General features: G+C 40.1%; 1 protein-coding gene across 4 annotated transcripts in view; it reads right to left on the bottom strand.

Annotated features, from left to right (window-relative positions):
• The window catches only part of pik3cb (phosphatidylinositol-4,5-bisphosphate 3-kinase, catalytic subunit beta), an 85,213-nt gene that overhangs the window by 38,379 nt on the left and 23,306 nt on the right, over window positions 1-23,528 (bottom strand). For 2 of the 4 annotated variants that reach the window (XM_061681114.1, XM_061681117.1), the window contains exons 2-3: window positions 20,606-20,685; window positions 728-923 (exon numbers count right to left, since the gene is read on the bottom strand). In XM_061681114.1, coding sequence (XP_061537098.1) covers window positions 728-886 — 159 coding nt within the window. In that variant the 5' untranslated portion in view covers window positions 887-923; window positions 20,606-20,685. Of the gene's footprint in view, window positions 1-727; window positions 924-20,605; window positions 20,689-23,528 lie in introns of all 4 variants that reach the window. The other 2 variants (XM_061681115.1, XM_061681116.1) reach the window with 2 other exon arrangements.

Here is a 23,528-nt window from a genome sequence, read left to right as displayed (position 1 = left end):
TTTGTCTGTCAAATGCAAACAGTTTTCACATGGCACAACTACTACATATTCTCCTGTTGGCTGTTTGGTCTTTGATATGACCAGCAAAGTAAAAACATATCTTTTAGCTTCTGGTTAAACTAATATCCATGCTGAACATCTCACGTGTCCTTATTTATTTGTAGAAAAGGCCCAGAGGGCTCTGACTCTTCCAGGCTTCTCCCCTGTTTGTCATGTGATAATGTACTGGTGCTTTGTCTTCTGTTTGGAGACTTCCTTCAGGGATCACTCACATGTGCATGCTACACTGACATTGTTGTATACATATGCATTCATTTAGGTCTATATATTTAAAATGTAATTCAACACATTTGAACGAATTTATCAACAAATGTGTTTGCTATAGAAATGCAATTACCCGAACAACACATTTGTCGCACCAGTCCAACAAAAGACACACTAACGACATGAACATCAGTTCAACTCACATTTGTACCAGAATTACAAACACAATACAATTTAAATGCATCGGCCTCAAATCAAGGAACAAAAGTATGGGCACCCTGTGCATCTGCACTTCTTGAACTCAGTGATGCAGAAGAAGGTATGCTGCGTTGACTATTGGTTCATAACTAACAGGCCCACTAGAACCAAAACTTTAGTACATAAAACAATGAGCATAATTCCATAAACCTAATCCAAGACTGGGTAAACAATGTCTGTGTTACGACAAACAAGCGCTACTTACCAGTTTGATATGTTGAAAGGTAGCCTCGCGCGGAACGTCCATTTGAATGTAGATACCAGTGGGAAGCAGAAAGTCCACTGTGACTTGGTCCGGGGCATGGCCAGCCAAGGGCGAGTGGTCTGCCCATATGTCCAGGAGGTCTGTCATGGCTGGAGGCATGGCAAGGGGCACCACACACCACCTCAACCATAAGGACCTGCAGAAAACCAATGGCATTTTAAAAAAAGGTAAAAACTCCCTTTTAACCATATGCATGTGAACCAAACTTGTTATTGAGTTGTACAACTGGAGGACCAATTTCATTTTAAAAAGTTACCTGATATTATTATTTGTGTAGAATTATGGATAAATAGTCACCTCAATTACTGTAAGTATTTCAGGAAGTAAAGTTTGCTGCTTTTCAAAACCATTGTTGAAAATGGGATCAGATTAAACAGTTCTTAATCATTCTACGATTATCTTAACAACTGTTATTAAAACACAAACGACATCTTAAATATTATTAAAACATTAGCTATACTGCTTATTGTTTCCTCCATGAAGCTTGTTTGGTCTAATTTCTCTCTCTGACAACAAGATGGCAGGCGCTGTAATTCAATGCTTCAGTGTCCCTGTGGAAGTTCATAGATTTAACTTGAGATATGGCCAATGCTCAGTGGAATGTCCACGAAGCAAACAAAACAGGTCAGCCTGCCCTTGCCTCACCGGGCACTGGTCCCCATGCAGAGAACACAGGCAAAGACGACATAGACACATACAATTACAGTACGAGAGAAAATGCATGCACATACTGTACTTTAAATGTTTATCATAAGACGCTGTGTCACACAGAAGCAAAAGCAATTATTGGAGAAAGAAAAGAGCAGAATCTGTCATAAACTCTGTTCAAGGGTGATGTCATGAAATTTACTACTCAGAGTAAATTACAGAGGGCTCCAAATCTGGCTACATATCTTGTCTGATGAAATTGATATTGTCTGATATCTGATGAAAATGTAAGAAAATATAATAAAAATTTACATGTGTAGCTGTCAACTCATGTCAACTCCAAGGAGTTTTACAGAGTTGCATAAAGTGGACATCCTACTGCTCTCAATTTGTGCTTCTTAAACCATAAAACCTCCACCTGCTCTTTTCCTCATTAGCTTGTCCTCAGATGGTCCTGTACATTAACTTCTCCACAGGTCCGTTTCAGCTCAATCAACCCATTGGAAATGACAGACCTGATTGCCTCTAATGTTCTTTCCCCTCCAGGCTAAGTGCTTGAGCTGCCAGCAGATGAGCTGCTGTTTTGCCACATAGCCGAGGATGGTGCAAGATGGTGCAATGCGTTAGGAGCCACGTCCCATTATCAGCTGTGCAAATGGAAATACTGTGGAGCGTGTGTTGTTTCAATAGTAGATTGCTCAGTGAACCTCTCCTTAAAGGGCCTCTCATTTACTGCTTGGGATCATACGCAAAGATAATCAGTTAAATAAAACAGACAAAATGCATACAGGACTATACTATGGTATGAAATAACCTGAAATAACCAAATATTGACTGTGTTCCACCAGTTGGAAACAGGAAAAATAATGAGATGACAGCGAGTCTAAAGTTATAAGGGTGCACAATTACACAGATGAAAAGAAACATGAAACCGGTCATGTCTAACTTCTGCATCCACAAAACAAAAGGACACATTAAACAAGACCTACATGTGCACATCCTTATAAAATGAGCTTGTTAATTATAGGCTTCATGAATGACCTTTTCACACAAGACAGCTTGAAGAGTGTCTGCTCATGGTGTGATGCCATCACACTCAGTGCATCTCTGTGTCTCTCTCACACAGAAGGGCACGCGCACACCCACACAAATGCAGGTGAGTGGGGTCATTGAGAATATGGTGGCAGAAAGCCAAGGTCTGCTGAAACGTCAGGTTTCAGTGGGAAAATATGATGAGAGCCAGTGCGTTTGCAAGATTCATGCAGCAACAAAAGAGGAGCCTGAAAGGCTACAGCCAACATTAGCAGACTAAACGATCGTTTGCAATCTCCCCTACACAGATCCCCAGGCACACACTGATAATGGCCTGTATTTGAAAGGGCAGAAATACTGTACCCGCCAGTTTGTTCTTTTCCGGTTTTCTCTGAAGAGAAACAGATTTTGTTGCCTAAACATCTCAGAATGCATACTTTAAGATTTTAGGTAGTTTGTGACAAGGATTGGCACGCACCTATATGTGATATTACTGTGTCAATAACAACCACCGGAGACGATTGTTCGAAACTTGAGGTCCAGCACCTGAAAAAGGGGGTATGGATGCATCAAGGGACATACGGACATAGAACATATTTTTCTTAAAAATCCCATAGCAAATTGTCCACAGTATTTATACTTTTATAAATATGGCCTTGCTTTAGTTTTACGTCAACAGAAAATAATTTTAGCGTAGCTTTAAAGCTGAAATAACGCGAGAACTGCTGTTTACATGAATTAAATTGGTAAATAAACCCTTATTCGCTAAAGACTGCACAATTGTGGATGAAAATGTAATAGCTTGGGTTATGCCACTTTATTTTCAGATATCAGATTTTTAGAGGCAATCTATATGAATTTACAGCTCACAGTGCATGTCAGAGCAAATGAGAATCATGAGGTCAAACAAACTGCCTGAAGAGCTCAGAGAAAGAATTGTGGCAAGGCACAGCTCTGGCCATGGTTACAAAAAAAAAAAATTGTGCTGCACTTAAGGTTCCTAAGAGCACAGTGGCCTCCATAATCTTTAAATAGATGACGTTTGGGATGATCAGAACCCTTCCTAGAGCTGGCCGCCCGGCCAAACTGAGCAATCAGGGGAGAAGAGCCTTGGTGAGAGAGGTAAAGAAGAACCCAAAGATCACTGTGGCTGAGCTCCAGAGAGGCAGTCGGGAGATTGGAGAAAGTTCTAGAAAGTCAACCATCACTGCAGCCCTCCACCAGTCGATGCTTTATGTCAGAGTGCCCCGGCGGAAGCCTCTCCTCAGTGCAAGACACATGAAAGCCCGCATGGAGTTTGCTAAAAAAACACCTGAAGGACTCCAAGATGGTGAGAAATAAGATTCTCTGGTCTGATGAGACCAAGATAGAACTTTTTGGCCTTAATTCTAAGCGGTATGTGAGGAGAAAACCAGGCACTGCTCATCACCTGTCCAATACAGTGCCCACAGTGAAGCATGGTGGTGGCAGCATCATGCTGTGGGGGTGTTTTTCAGCTGCAAGGACAGGACGATTGGTTGCAATAAAAGGAAAGATTAATGCGGCCAAGTACAGGGATAATCTGGACGGAAACCTTCTCCAGAGTGCTCAGGACCTCAGACTGGGCTGAAGGTTCACCTTCCAACAAGACAATAATCCTAAAGACACAACTGAAATAAAGGAGTGGCTTCAGAACAACTCCGTGACTATTCTTGAATGGCCCAGCCAGAGCCCTGACTTAAATCCAATTGTGCATTTCTGGAGAGACCTGAAAATGGCTGTCCAGCAACGTTCACCATCCAACCTGACAGAACTGGAGAGGATCTGCAAGGAGGAATGGCAGAGGAGCCCCAAATCCAGGTGTGGAATTCCCCAAAAGACTCATGGCTGTATTAGCTCAAAAGGGTGCTTCGACAAAATACTGAGCAAAGGGTCTGAATACTTATGGCTGTGTGATATTTCTGTGTTTCTTTTTCAATGAATCTGCAAAAATGTCAACATTTCTGTATTTTTTCTGTCAATATGGGGTGCTGTGTGTACATTAATGAGGAAAAAAAAATAACAAATGATTTTAGCAAATGGCTGCAGTATAACAAAGAGTGAAAAATTTAAGGGGGTCTGAATACTTTCCATACCCACTGTATAACACACACACGCACGCACGCGCACACACACACTAAGATCTGTAGAACTATTACTATTTCCAGGATCCATATATAGAACGTTATTTTGTGCACAAAAACTGTCTGCTGATGAATCGCATTAATACTCAATAACAATAACTCACAAGCCAAAGACAATGATAGTTCTTTTAAACCACTGACAAACATGCTGCGAGGGCTTCCATAACCACATGCATTATGGTTATTATAACACTGGTGATACACAGCACTCTGTCTGACAAAGAAGCCTGTGAGACCTTCAACAACAAAGTGTGTCTCCAAGGCTCCTGGTCTGCATTTCTGTGTGTAACTGATTTATTAAAAAAAAAAAAAAAAGCATAATCGCAGTTTGTCTGCATGTGTAAACAGTGATTAACTGCCTTTGATGAACTTCGTTCTTCTTTTCGCTTTTTTTCTTCCACAATGTGTTAAATGTGTTCAAAACAACTGATTCACCTCCTGACTACAAACACAGCACTCTCCCGTAATGACGGATGACAAACATACTAGCAATATTGTGGCTCCTTGTGTCAGCAAAGTGCGTCTGTGTGCGTGAGTGTAGGTGGAATGTGAAAAAAGAAGCCTCTGTCTAATGAAGATCACTCCAATGTTTCTCACAGAAATAATTTGTGATTGATTTACTCAAATTGTCAAATACATAAGAAATAGAAAGCATCAGTCCCAATACAGTATACCCTTGCTAATAACAGAGGATAGGGACTGAGCCCTGCGGCGAAAAGCGGAAAAAATTTGAGTAACTGATGCCTTCCTAAGAATATTTAAAATTGTTCTTAGTTGTTTAAATCATAAATACAGTATACCACAAACTAGGATCCCAGAACACAACCCTTCCAAACTCATTTTACATTACCCATAAAAATATGGCTAAAAGATTATTTGGTGTGCGGATGCTGGTGTGTATGTCGCTGCTTCACAACTCATAAAAATACCAATTGCCAAGCAATAAAGAGCCCGCCATGGTATATTAGCACAAGCTTTTTAATTGCTACTAAGCAGGGCAACAATATAAACATGACAAAGACTCTCAGTAACTTCCACTAAGTATCCGAGCTAAACTTAGCTCCTCTTCGACATACAAAGAACAGTCAGGATGCATCACTTCAAATACTTCCTTCACACGACTTACTATTTTCCTATTAGCCAGGGTTATGGCAGCATTTCGTGGCATGGCAGAGCTTTATACAAAGAGCACCAACAAAATAGGAATACAGTCATTGTATTTGTGAATAGCAAACCACAATTAGGTGGTGGATACACTGCATACTTACAGTTAGGCCTGTCACAATACTTAATATATCGACTTATCGTTCGATAAATAAAATGGATACAAATTGTATACACAGTTTTAAGAAGAGTTTCCACATCTCGCATCAAAGGTAAATTTTTCCAGGCATCATCAATGCCCAAGTCCTCTCTATGAGCCACACAATGTTGTTCAGTTAGGTGTGGTATTCGCCGCTTTAACAAAGCCGCAACTCCGTTGTGTTTTCCTAGCATTACTGAGGCACCATCGGAGGTCAACATCACCATTCTCTGCATGTCCAGTCCATGTTTGGAGTAAAACTGAGTTATTGCCTGCACAATATCCTGAGTAGTGGAAGCTGTCAGTTGGATGATGCCACCAAACACAGTTTTATGGTTAACATCATTTTCCTCCAAGTATTTAATATATAGGACTGGCATTTTGTGTACTGATATGTGTGTGCTCTCATCTACTATCAGGGTATGCCAGGGTGCCTTTTTTAACACTGCACTATTTCATTGATTGAGTTCACAAATTCAAAGGCATAGTTTTTACTTCGCCAGCTTTCTGGTATACTTACATACTTTGCCATGTGATCGTGGATTTGTTTAACTGACAGCATTGATGCATTCATTTTGATAGCAAGTAAAATATTGTCAATGAGAACTTTAATTTGCTCGGGGTCAGATTTTGCTTTGTGTGACAGCTCGTTCTTTTTCTCTCTGTCTTTTGCGCTCTCCCGCAATAATGTACCGATCCCCTGTCCCATCTTGAGTCTTCGTACAATTCCAGCAGCTTTCAAATGACATTTCTGTTGAATATGACGCTTGAGGTAGTCCAACCTCCATTCAGTCCACATTTTTCCCTCCGAAAACTCACTTGCTACTTTGGCTTCGCTGCATGTTTTGCAGAGTACACCTTTCGCACTAGAAAAGGAAAAAATATCACCCAGTTTCATCGCTTGTTCTTCTATTTGCACGTACTCCGACAGCCATTCCATCTTAAAAGGACCGCATTTCTTTTTCACTTTGGCTTGATGAGTGGATGTGTCGCTGCCCGTTCGTTTCGCTATGATAAGGGGTTAGCGTTTGCGTCTCTTAACCCCGCCGTTGTTAGCTCGCTAACCTGCACGGCACGTATGGGCAGGGAACATATGCAAGCATTGTCAATGCTATGATTGGCTGTGTAGCGTAAGTGAACCGTATCGTATCATTGGCTGGGCACTAGTCACTCACTGAGTTACATTGCAAAATGGATCAGAAAACAATATCATTGTATTATCATCATAATACTTTTGTTGAACTTTTTTTTTTTGCGCAGCATAGATTTTCTTGTGCGCTGAGTATGTGCTAACAGTGCCCGATTGCGCAGGTGCGCAGTTTAGAGGTAACATTGGATACAATAGGATGCATATCAGAGCAGGGACAGGGCCCTGTATAATCGAGCTAGAAACCAGCTGACTAAAGAAATTAACATTGCAAAGAGGAACTATGCAGCAAAGTTGGAAAAACAGTTTAGCGCAAACGACTCTAAATCAGTCTGGCATGCATTCCAATCGCTGACTAATTACAAGCGACGATCCCCCGAAGCTGAGAACAATAGCACACTAGCCAACGACTTTAATACCTTCTACTGCAGATTTGAAAAGGACAATTTCACACCCCACACCCACCCGGCTGGACCACCTCAAGAGTGTCACAGGTCCCCTGCTGGACCCCCTGCAGTTTGCCTACCAAGCGAACAGGTCTGCGGATGATGCAGTCAACATGGGACTGCACTTCATTCTAGAACACCTCGACAGTGCAGGGGATCCTGTTCGTGGATCCTGTTCATGGACTTCAGCTCAGCGTTCAACACCATCATCCCTGAACTCCTTTCATCCAAGCTTCTCCAGCTCAGCGTCTCACCTGCCATCTGCCAGTGGATTTACAGCTTTCTGACAGGCAGGACACAGCAGGTCAGGCTGGGGTAGGCCACCTCATCCACACGCAGCATCAGCACTGGGGCACCCCAAGGTTGTGTCCTCTCTCCGCAGCTCTTCTCTCTCTACACGAACGACTGCACCTCAGCGCACCCGACTGTCAAACTCCTGAAGTTTGCAGATGACACCACTGTCATCGGCCTTATCAAGGACTGTGACGAGTCTGCATATCGACAGGAAGCGGAGTGGCTGAAGTTGTGGTGCGGCCGACACAACCTGGAGCTGAACACGCTCAAGACTGTAGAGATGATCGTGGACTTCAGGAGGCATCATTCGCCACAGCTGCCCCTCACGTTGTCCAGCTGCCTTGTGTCAACCGTCGAGACCTTCAAGTTCCTGGGAATTACAGTCTCTCAGGACCTGAAGTGGGCGACCAACATCAACTCCGTCCTCAAAAAGGCCCAGCAGTGGATGTACTTCCTGCGGCTTCTGAGAAAGCACGGCCTGCCACCGGAGCTGCTGAGACAGTTCTACACAGCGGTCATCAAATCAGCCCTGTGTTCTTCCATCACAGTCTGGTTTGGTGCTGCTACAAAAAAGGACAAACTCCGACTGCAATGGACAATCAAAACTGCTGAAAGGATTGTCGGTACCCCCCTACCCACCATTGAGGACTTGCACGCTGCCAAAACTAAGACAAGGGTGTGCAAAATCCTCTCTGACCCTCCGCACCCCGGTCACCAGCTCTTCCAGCTCCTTCCCTCAGGTAGGCGCTACCGATCAATGCAAACTAGAACTAGTAGATATTCCAACAGCTTCTTCCCTCTTGCGATCAACTTCTTAAACACCTAACCTACAATTCCATTACAACATGCTGGCAATTTTTTGACTTGAGTTCGTTGTCACATTTCTGTGGGGCCAATTATGTATTACTCGTGCACTCATTGTAGTTGTCTCACCATGCTGCATTATTTGCATATACTGGCCACACATGCCAGAGTAGCATCTGCTCCATTTAAACACTGATTGAGGAGTATCTGTAAGATTTGCACAACCAACATTGTCCCAGATTATCGCACTACTCGTCACTTTAAACCGCATACACTCCTTGAAGACTCAGCGCCTTTTGCACAATGGTCATTGCACCGGACTATTGCAATATTAGTCATTCGAACAGCTCTAAGTGCTAGAGGACTCTGCATCTTTTTACACAATTGTCCCAAAAAATAAAATAAAAAATGTACCGCCATTACCAGATAACTAGCAACCCTTTACTGCTCAGTGACTGTTTTTTTTGGTCTATGTCTTTCTGTCTCCAAAGTGTTCTGTAAATTGACTGACTGTCTGTTGTCGTACTAGAGCGGCTCCAACTACCGGAGACAAATTCCTTGTGTGTTTTTTGGACATACTTGGCAAATAAAGAGGATTCTGATTCTGAATAGTTTTTCTGGACTCAATACATTGTTGTTGTTGTGGTGAGCCGGTGTGCGTATCACACAGTGAGCGAGTTGGACGGCTCCATCATTAGCCGCTAGTGGGCTCATGGAACACCGGCGGACTGTTACACTCTTGCCGTTGGCTCCGTCCAATACTCCACAGCCTTGCTCAATGTGCAGTGCGTAGATTTACACAACAGAGAAACGTAAGGGACCGTTAACTGTTTATTGTGTTCACTAGCCCTGCCGCGAGTTAAAGAGCAAGTTAAGGAGCTAAACAGCTCGCTCCACCGCAGCGAAGTTGTTTAAAATGTCAGTGCCTCTCCGAGTTGTTGTGTGTTAGTCCCCAATTTACACAAACACGGGAGCTATAACTGTTTATTAAGCATAACCTCAGTGTTACACATTACACAGTCAGTAGTTGACGATATCGAACGTCAACGTATATTTGAATGAGAGTTGAAGGGCTCGTCCATCAATCACACAGTAGCCGGGTTTACATGGAGACTTTTCGATTGAAGATCTCTGTTCAACTGTTTACGTGTGACGTGATCTATTCCGATCGGGTGTATACATGATGTGCAATACATTTAATCAGAACAGCCGTGTGACATGCGCACTTCATCGTGAACGTCACGTCATTATCAAGGCACCGGGCATTTACGTCGAGACGAAACATGCACAGACAGAGCACTTCCCGGCTCTATTCCAAATAACGACGTACATGGCGAAAAATTTACTTCTGATCGTTTGGCAAAAGGAATATTTCACCCCTATGAAATCGAATGAAATTCCATTCGGGCTTTTTATTCCAATTGAGGTGTTTATATATAGTTTTATTCGGTTGAGGCTTCTAAAGCTATTATAATAGGAATAGAAGCCTCCATTTAAACCAGGCTAGTCTTGCAGTAATTTATTTTTTATTTCAGACCCATGGGGACTCATATCACAGAGTAAAGAAAGGCAATTTAATAGAGAAACAAGAAGGAAATACTACTACTACTACTAATAATAATAATACTCCTTTAAAAGTGGCGGCACAGTCCCCGACTGGTTAGCACTTCTGCCTCACAGTTCTGAGGACCGGGGTTCAAATCCGGCCTCGCCTGTGTGGCATTTGCATGTTCTCCCCGTGCCTGCATGAGTTTTCTCCGGGTACTCCGGTTTCCTCCCACATCCCAAAAACATGCATGGTATTTATTTTTATTTTTGTATTATTTCAGAGCTATTAAAAAAAAAGACAACAATATCGTGATAGTTTTTGGGACAATACATCTTTAAAAATGTGTTATCGTGACAGGCCTACTTACAGTATTTGTTACGACAAGCTGTTTTAAAGGAAGAATCAATAACCAGAGTGAAAATGTAATTAAACTCACAGTGCCCAAAAGTTGTCCTTTTTCCAATTTTTGGTAGCCAAAGAAAACCTTCCATTTAGGTCCATCCCATTCACTCATTCATTTAATATTCTGTGATTCAATTCACTCAGTCACTACAGTACATACTTGTATAACTCCTCTTGGGTTTATATAGTAATTAAGTCTCACCTTCTTGCACTTCAATTATTATGGAAGAAATACTGATTGGTCGGGATTTTTCTCAGTGTACATGATTACACTACACACGATACAATACTTACCAACACTGTTCACTAATACTCTATATACAGAACGTAGTGTCATTCTTTACACCTCGTTCTTACAGTGCCCTCAGTTTGCTTCCTCGATTCTGCTACTTCTCTATTTCATTCATGCTCATGTTTGGATTAAAAAACAAAAAAAACAAAACCAAAAACAAAAACAACAAAATCATACTGATTTTGATACTTCAAGAGGAAATTCACTGTACACACTGACATATCTTGTTGCACACCACACTGAGAATAAGATTACTCTCCAGTGCATCTGAGCAGTGTCATGTGTATGAAAACCATGCTTGTTACTTCAATACCATCCCTATGTTATAGTATCTTTTTCCAGAAATATTTAAAATGGACAATAAGTTGTGGAATACCCAAACAATCAACAACAAAAAACACTCAAACAAATGCCCTCAGTGCCAATATTAGTTCAGTGGACTGAACTAATACTTACATACGTTGTCTTCGTCCAACGTATGTAAGTGGCACACACATACAGTATCTGGATCAAACATCACATTACTCCAACCATCTCCGGTGACACAGAGTGACACACCCACACAGGAAGGAAGCAGCGACATCAGACAGGAAGTGAGTGACAAATAGGAGCCAGTGAAAAAGTCCCAACAAGTCATTCATAAAGAGCTGATGAGAGCTGAATCAGAGGCTTAGTGTGTGTTTTAGTTACAGTATTTAAGTGGTGTGTCACGTAAATCAACATGGTCAAACTGGATGGTCTAAAAACAACTTTATGTTTATTTTACAAATAGATAAATGGTCACAAATGCAATTTTAACAAAAGTCCTTATTGAAACTCATACACCTCTTGGTGGACAAGATTATTTTCTATTTCTTGTTTGTTTGATTGTATTTGTTTTAAAAGAAATTAGGACCACAAAATCAGGTACTTTTAGCAGACACAAATATCCTGTGGGAAAATGGTGTGGTTAAATTTGTAAACTACTTGGAGTACTAGAATTTGAAAACATATTCAGGAATGTTTAATGAGAAGGCAGAGGAAATAGAATTTTCCCAATTCCAATGTTGGCCCAATTAAACACACTTAAACTGCTTAAAAGCCAAAATCTTTCAAGGACGCTGCATTAACGCAAGTTATTTTTGACATCCTGATGAGACTGCCAGACAGATTGTAGCAGTGAAAGTCTGCATTGTGACAATACTGTGTCTGTCTGACATGAGGTGACTTAATGGCACTGCATGCCCTCATACATCAACTGAGTGTAAGATGAATGAAGATGGGCAGTAGGTCAGTCAAATACAGTACAAAAAGGAAACCCTGATAGATCCATAACGCAGACACTAAAGACTGGTTTCAGAGCAATGTTAACCTACAACATACTCACAAAAGACACTGTTTAATCATTTAAAGGTAAACCCGACTACAATTACAACGGTCTTAAAATACAAGCACTGACCTCTACTTTTTAAATATAGTGTTACATATCTATAGATTATACTTTTAAAGGGAAGTCTGATTGTAATATGTTTGGCTTATATGATCTCTTTCGATTCAAGTAACATAACAATAAGATACAATACAAAGTCTAATTATGTAACTCAGAACACAACGCAAAGCAAAAACCAGGTGGGCACACTTGCCCGGAAATCTATTTTCAGCATGAGCGAAAGCTTGTCTGCAATTTGATTGGCTGTAAACTGCAACGTTGCAATGGTGAGTGCATTGTTTCAAATTTTGAATCGCTGGCAGATTGATCAGCCATTAATCTGAACATTTGCCAAACCACGCACACTACACGATAGTTCAGCTGTGTCTTTCGGTGTGCAGCAGCCTTTAGCTCGGCAGAGGGCAGCATATTATTGTATTTAAAAAAAAACAAAAAAAAAACATTATTGCAATGGATGACCGTTTACAATACAAGTGTGTAGATTTAAACATTTAAGTAATATAAGGGTGGTCCGCAATGTACAGCGGCGAACGTTTTACATCAATCCCAGAATGCATTCCGGACGCAAAAACATAGCAGTCACCGTGTATCAAATTATGGTGTAAACATACAACTAATTTGATTTTTATAACTAAAAAAATAATTTATAAATATGTAACACCGTATTTCAAAAGTCAGTTTCAGTGGTATTTAAAGTAGGGCTGTCAATCGATTTTTTTTAAAAATTTTTATGAGATTAAGAACACAAATTTTTATTACTTGCGATTAATCACAGGCACCAAATATACCACACAGTACCACACTTTGCTTTGAGATGGTATTTTTAACTTGTGCTTCGATGAAAAAAAGAGTTTGGTGCTGCAATATATGCAAATGACCATAGTCTCATTAGGGTGACTTTTGAAGCAAAAGTTTGCCGTTTAGTACACGAGTCAGAGTTTCCTCACTCATCTTTGCACTGGCACAATCATTGACCTGATCACTTATAGCAACCTGCACTGCATTTCAGATCTCCATTAAGGTAAAGGAACTTGTGGGGTCAAAATAAATTGTGTGATTTATTAGAGTTGATAGATGAGTAAAGCTCAAATTGTTTTTGTGAATTAAAACAAAGCAAAGCAAATGTATTTATATAGTGCATTTCATACACAATGTAACTCAATATACTTTACATGATTAAAAGCATTTAAAAACAAAGAAAAAAACAGCTTCTAAACATTTAAAAAAAAGAGAAAAGTAATAGTACAATTAAAACAGTGTACACTGCCAGAAATATTTAAAAGTGGAAATGCTCTAAAAAGCATGAGGGAAAAAAAAGAGTTTGTAACCTAGAGTTAAACGGTGATGCTGATGTCATTTCTGTTGGCCACTTATTCCATTTGTGTGCAGGATAACAGCGAAATGCTGCTTCTCCATGTTTGCTTCTAAGTCTGCTCAGTTCCAGACAAATATACTGACTCTGCAACAGATGATTGACACGGCTCCCTTTGTGGATCCTACTAGATTCAAGGAACAGTACATCAGCCCATCAAGATAGAGGCCTTTAAAGGAAGAGCAATATATGAGATATTGGATGAACACCCAGGCCAATCACAGCCACAGATTACAGAGGGATCAGCAGACAAGGGTACAGGAGGAGCAGATGCCATTGAACCACATCTGCCACCAGTGAAAAAAACCAAACAAACCATTTGGTAGTTTCTTAAGCAAAGAAAGTCAAGAAGATGACAGTCAGAGGCTGTCACTTGATCGGCCCCAAAAATCCTGATCATGTAAAGCATCGGTATCAAACTCAAGGCCCGGGGGCCATATGCGGCCCGCCAAATCATGCTCGTCAATTTATGTGATTTTTGCTAGTTTTTCCTCACGTTTTTGAGATGGTAGTGTGAAAGCTGCAGCTTACTACTCGTGTGCACTGAATGGGTGGCAAAAATGGGGAAATTAAATGTCAGTAATTTGAAGGTAATACTCTGTCAGCAACATATTGAACTACTTCATTTTTGGAACAGTGAAGTTGGTTCAAAAATTTTAATTATAAAATATGAACTAGCTCATTTTTGGAACTGGTAACAAGTTCACATAGAAAACGAACTTTCCCAACACTGGTTATTGGAGTATATTATGCAATACACAGGTGTCAAATTCAAGCCCCGGGGACCAGATCTGGTCCACCATATCATTTTATGTGGTCCACGAAAGCCAATCTTGTGTGTCAACTTCCATGATGCTTGCTAAAATCTGAACCAAATTTTAAAATTGTCATATTCGATAAAGGCGGCAGGGTGAACGACTGGTTAACACATCTGCCTCACATTTCTTAGGACCGGGGTTCAAATCCCGGCCGCCCCACCTGTGTGGAGTTTGCATGTACTTCCCGTTCCTGCGTTGGTTTTCTCCGGGTACTCCGGTTTCCTCCCACATCCCAAAAACATGCGTGGTAGGTTGATTGAAGACTCTAAATTGCCCATCGGTGTGAATGTGAGTGGGAATGGTTATATGTGCCCTGCGATTGGCTGGCGACCAGTTCAGGGTGCACCGCGCCTCTCGCCCGAATATAGCTGGGATAGGCTACAGCACGCCTGCGACCCTAGTGAGGATCAGCAGTACATAAAATGGATATTCAATTAAAAAAATAACATTACAATATTGCAAGCATTTTTTGTTAGCAAACCTGTTTACATAAACTTGAATAGTTGAACAATTATCCTTGACTTCTGATTTCAAAACAAATTATCAATTTGTTGTCGATACTGTGACTGTTCATTGTGAATGCACAGTTTTTTTTTTTGTTTTTTTTTAAACAATGAAGTGTACACAAAAGCACGCTCGCCGCGGTTTTTGCTTGAGTCATGACATCCTATTTCGGCAGTTTTATTTTGGTGACTAAGGTCTTTTGGTCCGAAACTGAAAATGTACTTTTGGGCCATTTTCTGCAGAGATTTTTTTCACGACAGAAAATTTGATGCATCTCTAGTTGAGAGTGTGAGATTACCATTCATGTAACCGTAGATGTCGTGGTAACACGACAACACTGAAAACAGTTAAAGGATTTATGAGACATTTTTTAAATTTATTTTTTAGTTTAATCCCTCAGGGAAAAATTCTATTTAAATTCTGCAGAGACTGACTGATGTGTGACAGATGAGAAAGAGAGATAAGAGAAAACCCACAGTTCGAATATGTGACACAATGCATTAACTGTAATGGGTGGATCGAACTGGGACGACTGTCCACAATAAGGCTCTGTTTTTGGCAAATGTTTGTATGTGAACATGCGTGCCAGTGAGGACAGTCCCGTGCCCTGCACAAACACTGCCCTTGTGTTGCCCTTGGCTTACCCCTCCACCCCTCCTCACAACATTTCTCTCTCGGACACAAACACAGACACACAAAACCCATCCAAAGATCCCCCACGTGTCCACACAAACACACACACTTGCACGTGCACATATGCGCGCGCGCACACACGCACACACACACACACACACACACACACACACACACACACTGCTGGCTCGAGGGGGGCAAAAGGGTCACATGGAAATAGTCACACAGACCCCCTGCATCAACCAAATACACTCACATGACCTCCTATATTTTGCTGTGTGGACTCCAAAGCCTCAGGTGGCTTGCGCACCCATTCAGTACCTTGTGCCACACACAAAAACACAACCAAGAGTCGAAGTCCAGACATGTAAAGAAGCCAATTTTCAGCAGAAGCACTGTCAATCAGAGCTAATGTCATAGCTAATGTTGGAGGTCACATGACATGACAAATACAATGAGTTACACAAAACGGACAACTAAACAAAGAACACTTTGTGAAATGGCTATGCAAACATTCATAATACAGTGGAGGATACTTATTTGATCCATCACTGTTTTTGTAAGTTTACCCACTGACATGACATGAGCGGTCTATAGTTTTAATGGTAGGTTCATGTTAACTATGAGAAACACGATATCTAAAAGAAAACATTTACAACACATTTAAAAACATTTTAAAAAATATCTAAAAAATGTGTTTGCATTTCATTGATTGAAATAAGTATTTGATCCTCCTAACAACAATAAAGAATTCTGGCTCCCACAGACTCATCCTATCACTTTAAGAAAGTACTCCTAATCTAAAATCGTTAGCTGTATGAAAGACAACTGTCCACATCATCAATCAGTCAAACACCAACCTCTCCATCTTAGGCAAGGATGTCTCAGGACATCAGGGACAAGATTGTAGACCTGCAGAAGGCTGGAATGGGTTAAAGACCATTGGCAAGAGGGAGACAACTGTTGGTGCCATAATTAGAAAATGGAAGCAGCATAAAATGATTTGCCAATCTCCCTCAGTTTGGGGCTCCTCGCAAGAGTTCACCTCGTGGAGTATGAATGATCGTGAGAAAGGTTCAGCCCAGAACTACATGGGAGGAGCTTGTCAATAAGCTCAAGGCAGCTGGGACACCAGTCACCAAGAATAACTTTGGTAACACACTATGCCGTACTGGATTAAAATCCTGCAGCGCCTGTGAGGTCCCCCTGCTCAAGAAGGAACATGTACAGACTAGGCTATACACCAGGGGTGTCAAACTCATTTTTGTCACGGGCCACATCGTTGTTATGACTTCCCTCGGAGGGCTGCTACGACTTGTGAACCCTGTTTTGTCAAATATTTTTCTGACATAAATTTTCCAACACAAACCAAATAAATGAAAGATTACCTCATATACTGTAATTACATACAGTATATGGAACACATTGATGAACAACCAGTTGTGAAAGCAGAAGCCTATTACATTTCTTTTCAAAGGGGGATTGGTAACAAAAAAATGCTTGGAAATATCTCTATTGTATTACACCACAACACAATGAGGAATTTTGATTTGCTTTCACGGGCCACATAAAATGATGTGGCGGGCCGGATCTGGCCCCCAGGCCACCAGTTTTATAGTTGTGCTTTACACGATCAGTATTTTTGGGGCCGATCACCGAGTTTAAAAAAACGATAACTGATCACCGATCGCAAGATGGAGGAATGTGTCTTTTTAAATGACCTGTTTATTTACTGTATATACTTGTGTACTTAATTGCTCAAAAAAAAATATTTACAATAAATAATGTATCTTTGTTCCTCTATTTATGCCAGTGAGGCATTGTGACAGACGGAACAAATTAATGGTCTTCTATTAGATGGCAGGAAGTAAACAGTGATTAATGTATCCACTTTTTATGACATTATTGTTTGTTGGTGTGCTGTGAGATTTTTCAATTGTAAAATAGGTTCTTTGGCTCCATAAAGGTTGGAAATCACTGCTCAAATCAGATCGTGTATTCTAATCAGTCAGGTCAAACCAACATTACATAACAGAAATAATGGGTGCTAACTTACTGTAATTAAATTGCTTTATTTTTAATTAAATGACTTCACCCACACTGAAACTTTAGAGCATGATTTGACAGAACATGCCGCCGTTCTGTTTACGGCCAACCGTTAGTGCTAGCACTAGCTTGCTAGACTACATAACATTTTATTGCCAGCTTGTGAGCCGTATCGTATTAAAAGAACGTGAGCATACCACAAGCAAGCCTTAAACGAACGTCCTCTCCTGTCCTGAGCACCGGTGACCACCAACACACGTTTTTCCCAAGTTTGTCTTTATAATGCCGTCGGCTCGCTCCACTCTTGTTGTTGTCGCCACGGTAACGAGTGTATCCGGTCGCATTTGAGTTGACAAGATAAAGCCCAATGATCGTAAAAAAGCGGGATGCGGAATACAAGATTTTATTGCAGTAGTCCAACAGTGCAATCGTGAAAGAGCAAATTTGTCTTGTCTGATCCGGGCATTACGTGTTGCCTATCGGCAGATACCGATCAGCCCAATCAAATCGGTGTAAAGTCTAGTACAGACCCATCCGAAGTTTGTCAATGAACACCTGAATGATTCAGAGAATGATTGGGAGAAGGTGATGCGATCAGATGAGACAAAAATCACACCAACCATTAAAATTATAGACCGCTCATGTATTTGTCAGTGGGTAAACTTACAAAATCAGAGAGCAATCAAATAATTATTTCCTCTGCTGTATGGAAGGTCATTATTCATATCTAGCTCTGACATGATCCCAAGACACTGGTATGAGGAGGTCCAGTAGGTAAAAAAATAAATCTTCACAGATACAAAAATTTACCTGCTAATGTAATTCTGCAGAAACAAGAGGCAATAGATGTCCTATACTAAGATTTTAATCAAATCACAACACGAATGCCTGATAAAAAGTATGACGTTAATAGCAAATTATAAAATACTTCCTGCTTGTAATAACGGTAATGTTGAGTGGGACCGTTTAATCCAGAGATAACAGATAAAATGCACAAGGACTGACTGTTTTGATTAAGACTGGAAGTTGTTTTTTGTTGTTGTTGACAAAACATTTTTGTTAAAAAAAAAAAAAGAAAATCCGTTTTCTCAGAAGGTTTGTCAGAGGAAATAATTAAAATCTATTATCGGGGTTCACATTTTTAAGTTTCCATTCATGAGACTCTCTCAATTGTATACACAAGCACAATTAATCTGTTTCTATTAAAGTCACATATTACAACATACAGTATATTGTGAACAGTTAAAGGCTGTCTGAATTGATTCCATATATATTCTATAGATCAACATTTTTGAATCTACACAAAAGCAATTAATTTTAAACGGTGGCACATAAACGTGGCAGCTACCTTTCAGGAAATATAGGCATTTTACTGTATGCATGCATACATACAACACACACATACACACCCCTCAAAAAGTATTAGAACAATAAAGCCATTTCCTTTATTTTTGCAATAGACTGAAAACATTTGTGGGGTGAGACGAGATCAACAAAAGGTTTTATCTCTGGGTATTTAAATCTCAATCTGCAACCACGCAGAAGAAAGAAATATTTGTAACAGACAAAAACTTGGGGGTGAACTAAGGTATTAGAACAAAAAGACTTAAAATAGACTGAAGTGAATAAGACTTCATATTTTACTGCAAATATTTTGCATACGGTTTATAATAACTCCATCCAGCCTGTGACCAGCTGACACCAGCAAACTTTAATTTTAACTTTTTAACTTAACTTTTTCTTTCTAAAGGCTTGCCTTTCGCAGGCCTTTAGCCTTTCGCAAAATCAAATCTCTACTGGGTTGAGCTCAGGTTATTGGCTTTGGCCATTGAAGAATAAATAAAACATTTGTGGTGGTGTATAACAGAAATGGGACTGCTGGGAATATAATTGTGTTCATGCATCATCAAAATAGCTCTGTCAGAATTACCACAACTGCAGAGAAGCGTCATTGGAAATGATAACCAACAACAGAGGAGCAAGACACACTGATATGGAAAACAAAAGATAGGACTTGTGATCACCAACAAAAGCACACACAAACACAGTGCAGCTGGGTACTTAAATGTAGGAAGTTAGAACATATTGTAAATGTAATTCCAGCCTGCTAGACAGCCTAAACAGGACAACAACCACTGGTCATGTCGTGTCACAGTTGGAAGATGGGACGAGACAGACAAAAATAACACAGAATTTCTGCATTGAATGTCACAGGGACAGCTTCCAAACACTGCGTTAATTTTTCAGTATTAGCCGCTCAGCAGCTTGCTAAAAACCATTTCTCTCAACCCTGGACAAAGGGCCCCCACATGGGCAATGAATGACACACACACATACGGATGTGCAAAAGCTCAGAAAGGTCAGACTTTTCTTTCTAGAGGTGACTGGGTTGCTGGGAGCATGCAGCAACATTGCAAAACCATCTATCTGTTACAACTGCTCGACTGCAAACAATCATGTACACTGCTTGTTGAAAAGCACGTCATACAGACTGTAATTATACACAATGCTTGTCGAATTCTGGAATTATGCACTGAAGGTCGGGGTATCCTATGAATGGATGGACAGGGTAATATTGATTCTGTTATGTGATGGAATTTACTTACTAGGAACTCAAACAGAAACAAAATTCCTTGATCCACACTTTTATCATCTATTATCTTTCCTTGGCTCATTACCCCGCGATACAAAGATGTTGAATTGCTTTTTTGCTTCTCACTCACTAACCAACCGACAAAACGGTGATCAACCTTGCCTGAAACAATTTGTGCTCGGCCGAAGTAATGATTGTGTGTGTGCTAACTTGCACACATTCTCTGCTTGTCACGACAAAGCCTTTTCTCCAGATTCAAGCCACGTCAATGCCTCATTTCTCTTCTCCCACTTTCACATACAGGCCAGACACAGTAGGTCAACACATCATCTAGCATTTCTTACCTGTTATTAGCCAAAGTTCCTTAATTTCTATGCATCTGTGCGATGTTGAGGTTGTCAACAGAGTGGCTGGAAAGCTGCATCTGCTGGGTGATAGGACAAAACCTAGTTATGGCTGGGCGAGGGTTAATTTAATGCACATACATTTTTCTATTATTTCTATACCTACATTTCCAGTGACACACAGCCAATATGACTCTTTTCACTGAAAACATGAAGCAATTCGGATGCGCAGTTGTCCAAATTGTACGTAAATAACTCTACAAGCGTCAACAGCAGGCAGCGTCAACACAAACCTAAATGATAAATAAATAATGCAATTACATTATTAAACCTTACATAGCCTTTAATTGGCCTTCAATAACTCTTCCCCCACGGATTTTTCTGAGGTTAAACATGACATTGCTGCACTGGCTGCTGTTGGCAAAGATTTTACTTGTAAAGTGAAACCTCAGTTTTTGTATATTGCACGATTCGGTTTTCGATTACTTTTTTAATCTACAATAAATGTACCAGGCTTCATTTATTCTCTCCATTTTTGTGCCAAAACACCATGACTGCGCCACTCATTTACTAGAATCTAGCACCCACACAATGCATCCCATGTGCATGCGCAACTTAGTTGTCGTCCAGTAAGCATCACCCCGCACGTTTTCCCGTAGCATATTAAATGTTTTTTGACCTTGTTTATTTAGTCACACTGCTAAAAAGAAGGTGAAACAAATGATAGAATTCAAGACAGAACTCATAGCAAAGTACGACAATGAAAATAGCGCACGTTTTGAGCGCCGCCCAAAAAATCCGGCCAACTAAGATGAAGAAAAAGAATCCTAAACTATATCTCAACAATTTGGTACTAAATTATTCTCAGTCTTTGCACGTTTTTAGCACTTACCTTCGAACATATGCATTTATGTATTATGTGTGTTATTTATGTGTTATATGTATTTTATAACAATGTATTTAGAAATAAAACAACAGTGAGGTTAGTTCAACTTTAAGAAATAAAAAGTTAGTCATTTAAAAAAGGAAACCAATTGGGTGTTCGTTATTAAGTGAAATGTCTTTTCTCATGTATTCACAATTTCTATTCAACCAAGCATTATTTTATCAGATTACTCTATTATTTGATGGAATTTTCAGTACATTACCTGAATACTAAAATATTCGATAGCTGCAGCCCTGTTTATTTCACATTGTTTCCTGTTTCTAAAACTATAGTTACTCTATAAAACATATTATTGTTAATGTTTTTGGGTGTCTATAACAAATGGAATCACATAATTTCCTATGGGAAATATTGCTTCAGTTTTCATTCCGATTCAGTTTTAGTAAGCCTTTTTTAGAACCGATTAATTACAAACAGAGATTCAACGGTATAATGATTGACACACCTCTCATAAACCATATTTACACCATATTTCATAATCTATGCTTTCAATTTAGTTTAGAACGCAAAACAACAACGGTCCATATGAACTTTTTGTAAGGATCTTAGGTGGGCACCCAAACACCACAGTGGCCCCAGCTGCTTTGCATAGAGATAAGACAACAGAAAGGAAAGAGGGATCAAACTTGGATCCTTGACCCTCTTTTTGCTGGTTCTCTCGTAATTGGGCCTTTTTCTCATTATAGTATTTCTCTTTATGTCACAACAATGGCATTCTGAAGCAATTACATTAATCTGATGAAAACAGCAATGCCAGCAACAGCTGACTACACTGACTTGACGGTCAACAGTTTACCAAATAGTCCTAAATAAAAACTACATTTATTTTTATTATTTCAGTCTCACCTCACAAAACAAGCAACTAATTAAATGTGATATTCCACACTGAAAAAAAGTCCTTTGAATTTAGTTAATTTAAACGTGCACATCGCTTGCACATGATTAAAATGTGTTAAAATGACATAATTTACCCCTCACCTCCGAAAAAGAATATGTGATTTTAACACAATTGAATCAAGTGCAACCGATGTACATGTTCAAATTACGTAAATTCAAAGGACTCTTTCCCCCCCCCCACTCACCCCCTCCCCCAAGTGTAGTGAGAGTGAAATCTTACATCCAACATGGGGTGGGGAAAAAAAAGTCAATCACATGTATAAAAATGTGTAAGGACAATTGGTTGTTTAATTGTTTTAGCATGCAATGACTAGACACAATCCACACTTTTCCTGCAAATAATCTCACCGTCAAGCACAAAGAGAGGGACTCTGACTTGTATGTACGTATTTTATACTTTCCAAGACATACGGTCGCAAGTCATGTAGCAAGAACACACTTCCAAAACAACAAAAGAGTTCATCACAGAAAGAAAGTAAATCTCCAGACTCAAACCCTTAACATTAGTGGTTCTCAAACTGGGGTCCCCGGACACCTGGGGATGTGCGAGACATAGCTTGGGTGTCCACAAACTAATTTGCAATTATTGCGTATAAAAAAAAAAATAAAAAAAAAAAAAAGGCTGGCAAAATAGGTCTGACAATGACCCTTCTGGAAAACCTGGCATGTGCACCCTAAACTGGAGTCAGGGGACCCCTCTACTGACTGCGTATGGATGATTTTTTTTCCTCCCCTCTCGCTTCACTTTACCAGAGCCTGTTTATGTAGCTTCAGCCTTAATTAGCTCTACAATACCATTTGTAAACTACATTAAAACTTGTCTTTGCGTTGTGGGCTTGCAGCAACCTGTAAGTGCATGTTTGTTTGCGTACCCTGTATATATTAGTGCTGTATATCCACAAGAGTTTGTTATAAGTTGTGGACTTTATTGTTCGTTAGCTCATCAGCCTCAGGGTCCGACATAGACAATGGCCCAGAACTACTATGGGAATATGTCAAGCCGTGCTATCTTAGATATGTACTGGCCTGGTGGTGCCAGCATAAATTTCATAAAAATAATAAAATAAAAAAAATACCAAA

This window comes from Phycodurus eques, chromosome 7 (genome assembly GCF_024500275.1).
Source record: "Phycodurus eques isolate BA_2022a chromosome 7, UOR_Pequ_1.1, whole genome shotgun sequence".
Taxonomy (NCBI): Eukaryota; Metazoa; Chordata; class Actinopteri; order Syngnathiformes; family Syngnathidae; genus Phycodurus; species Phycodurus eques.
This window is presented reverse-complemented; position numbering and strand designations above follow the sequence as displayed.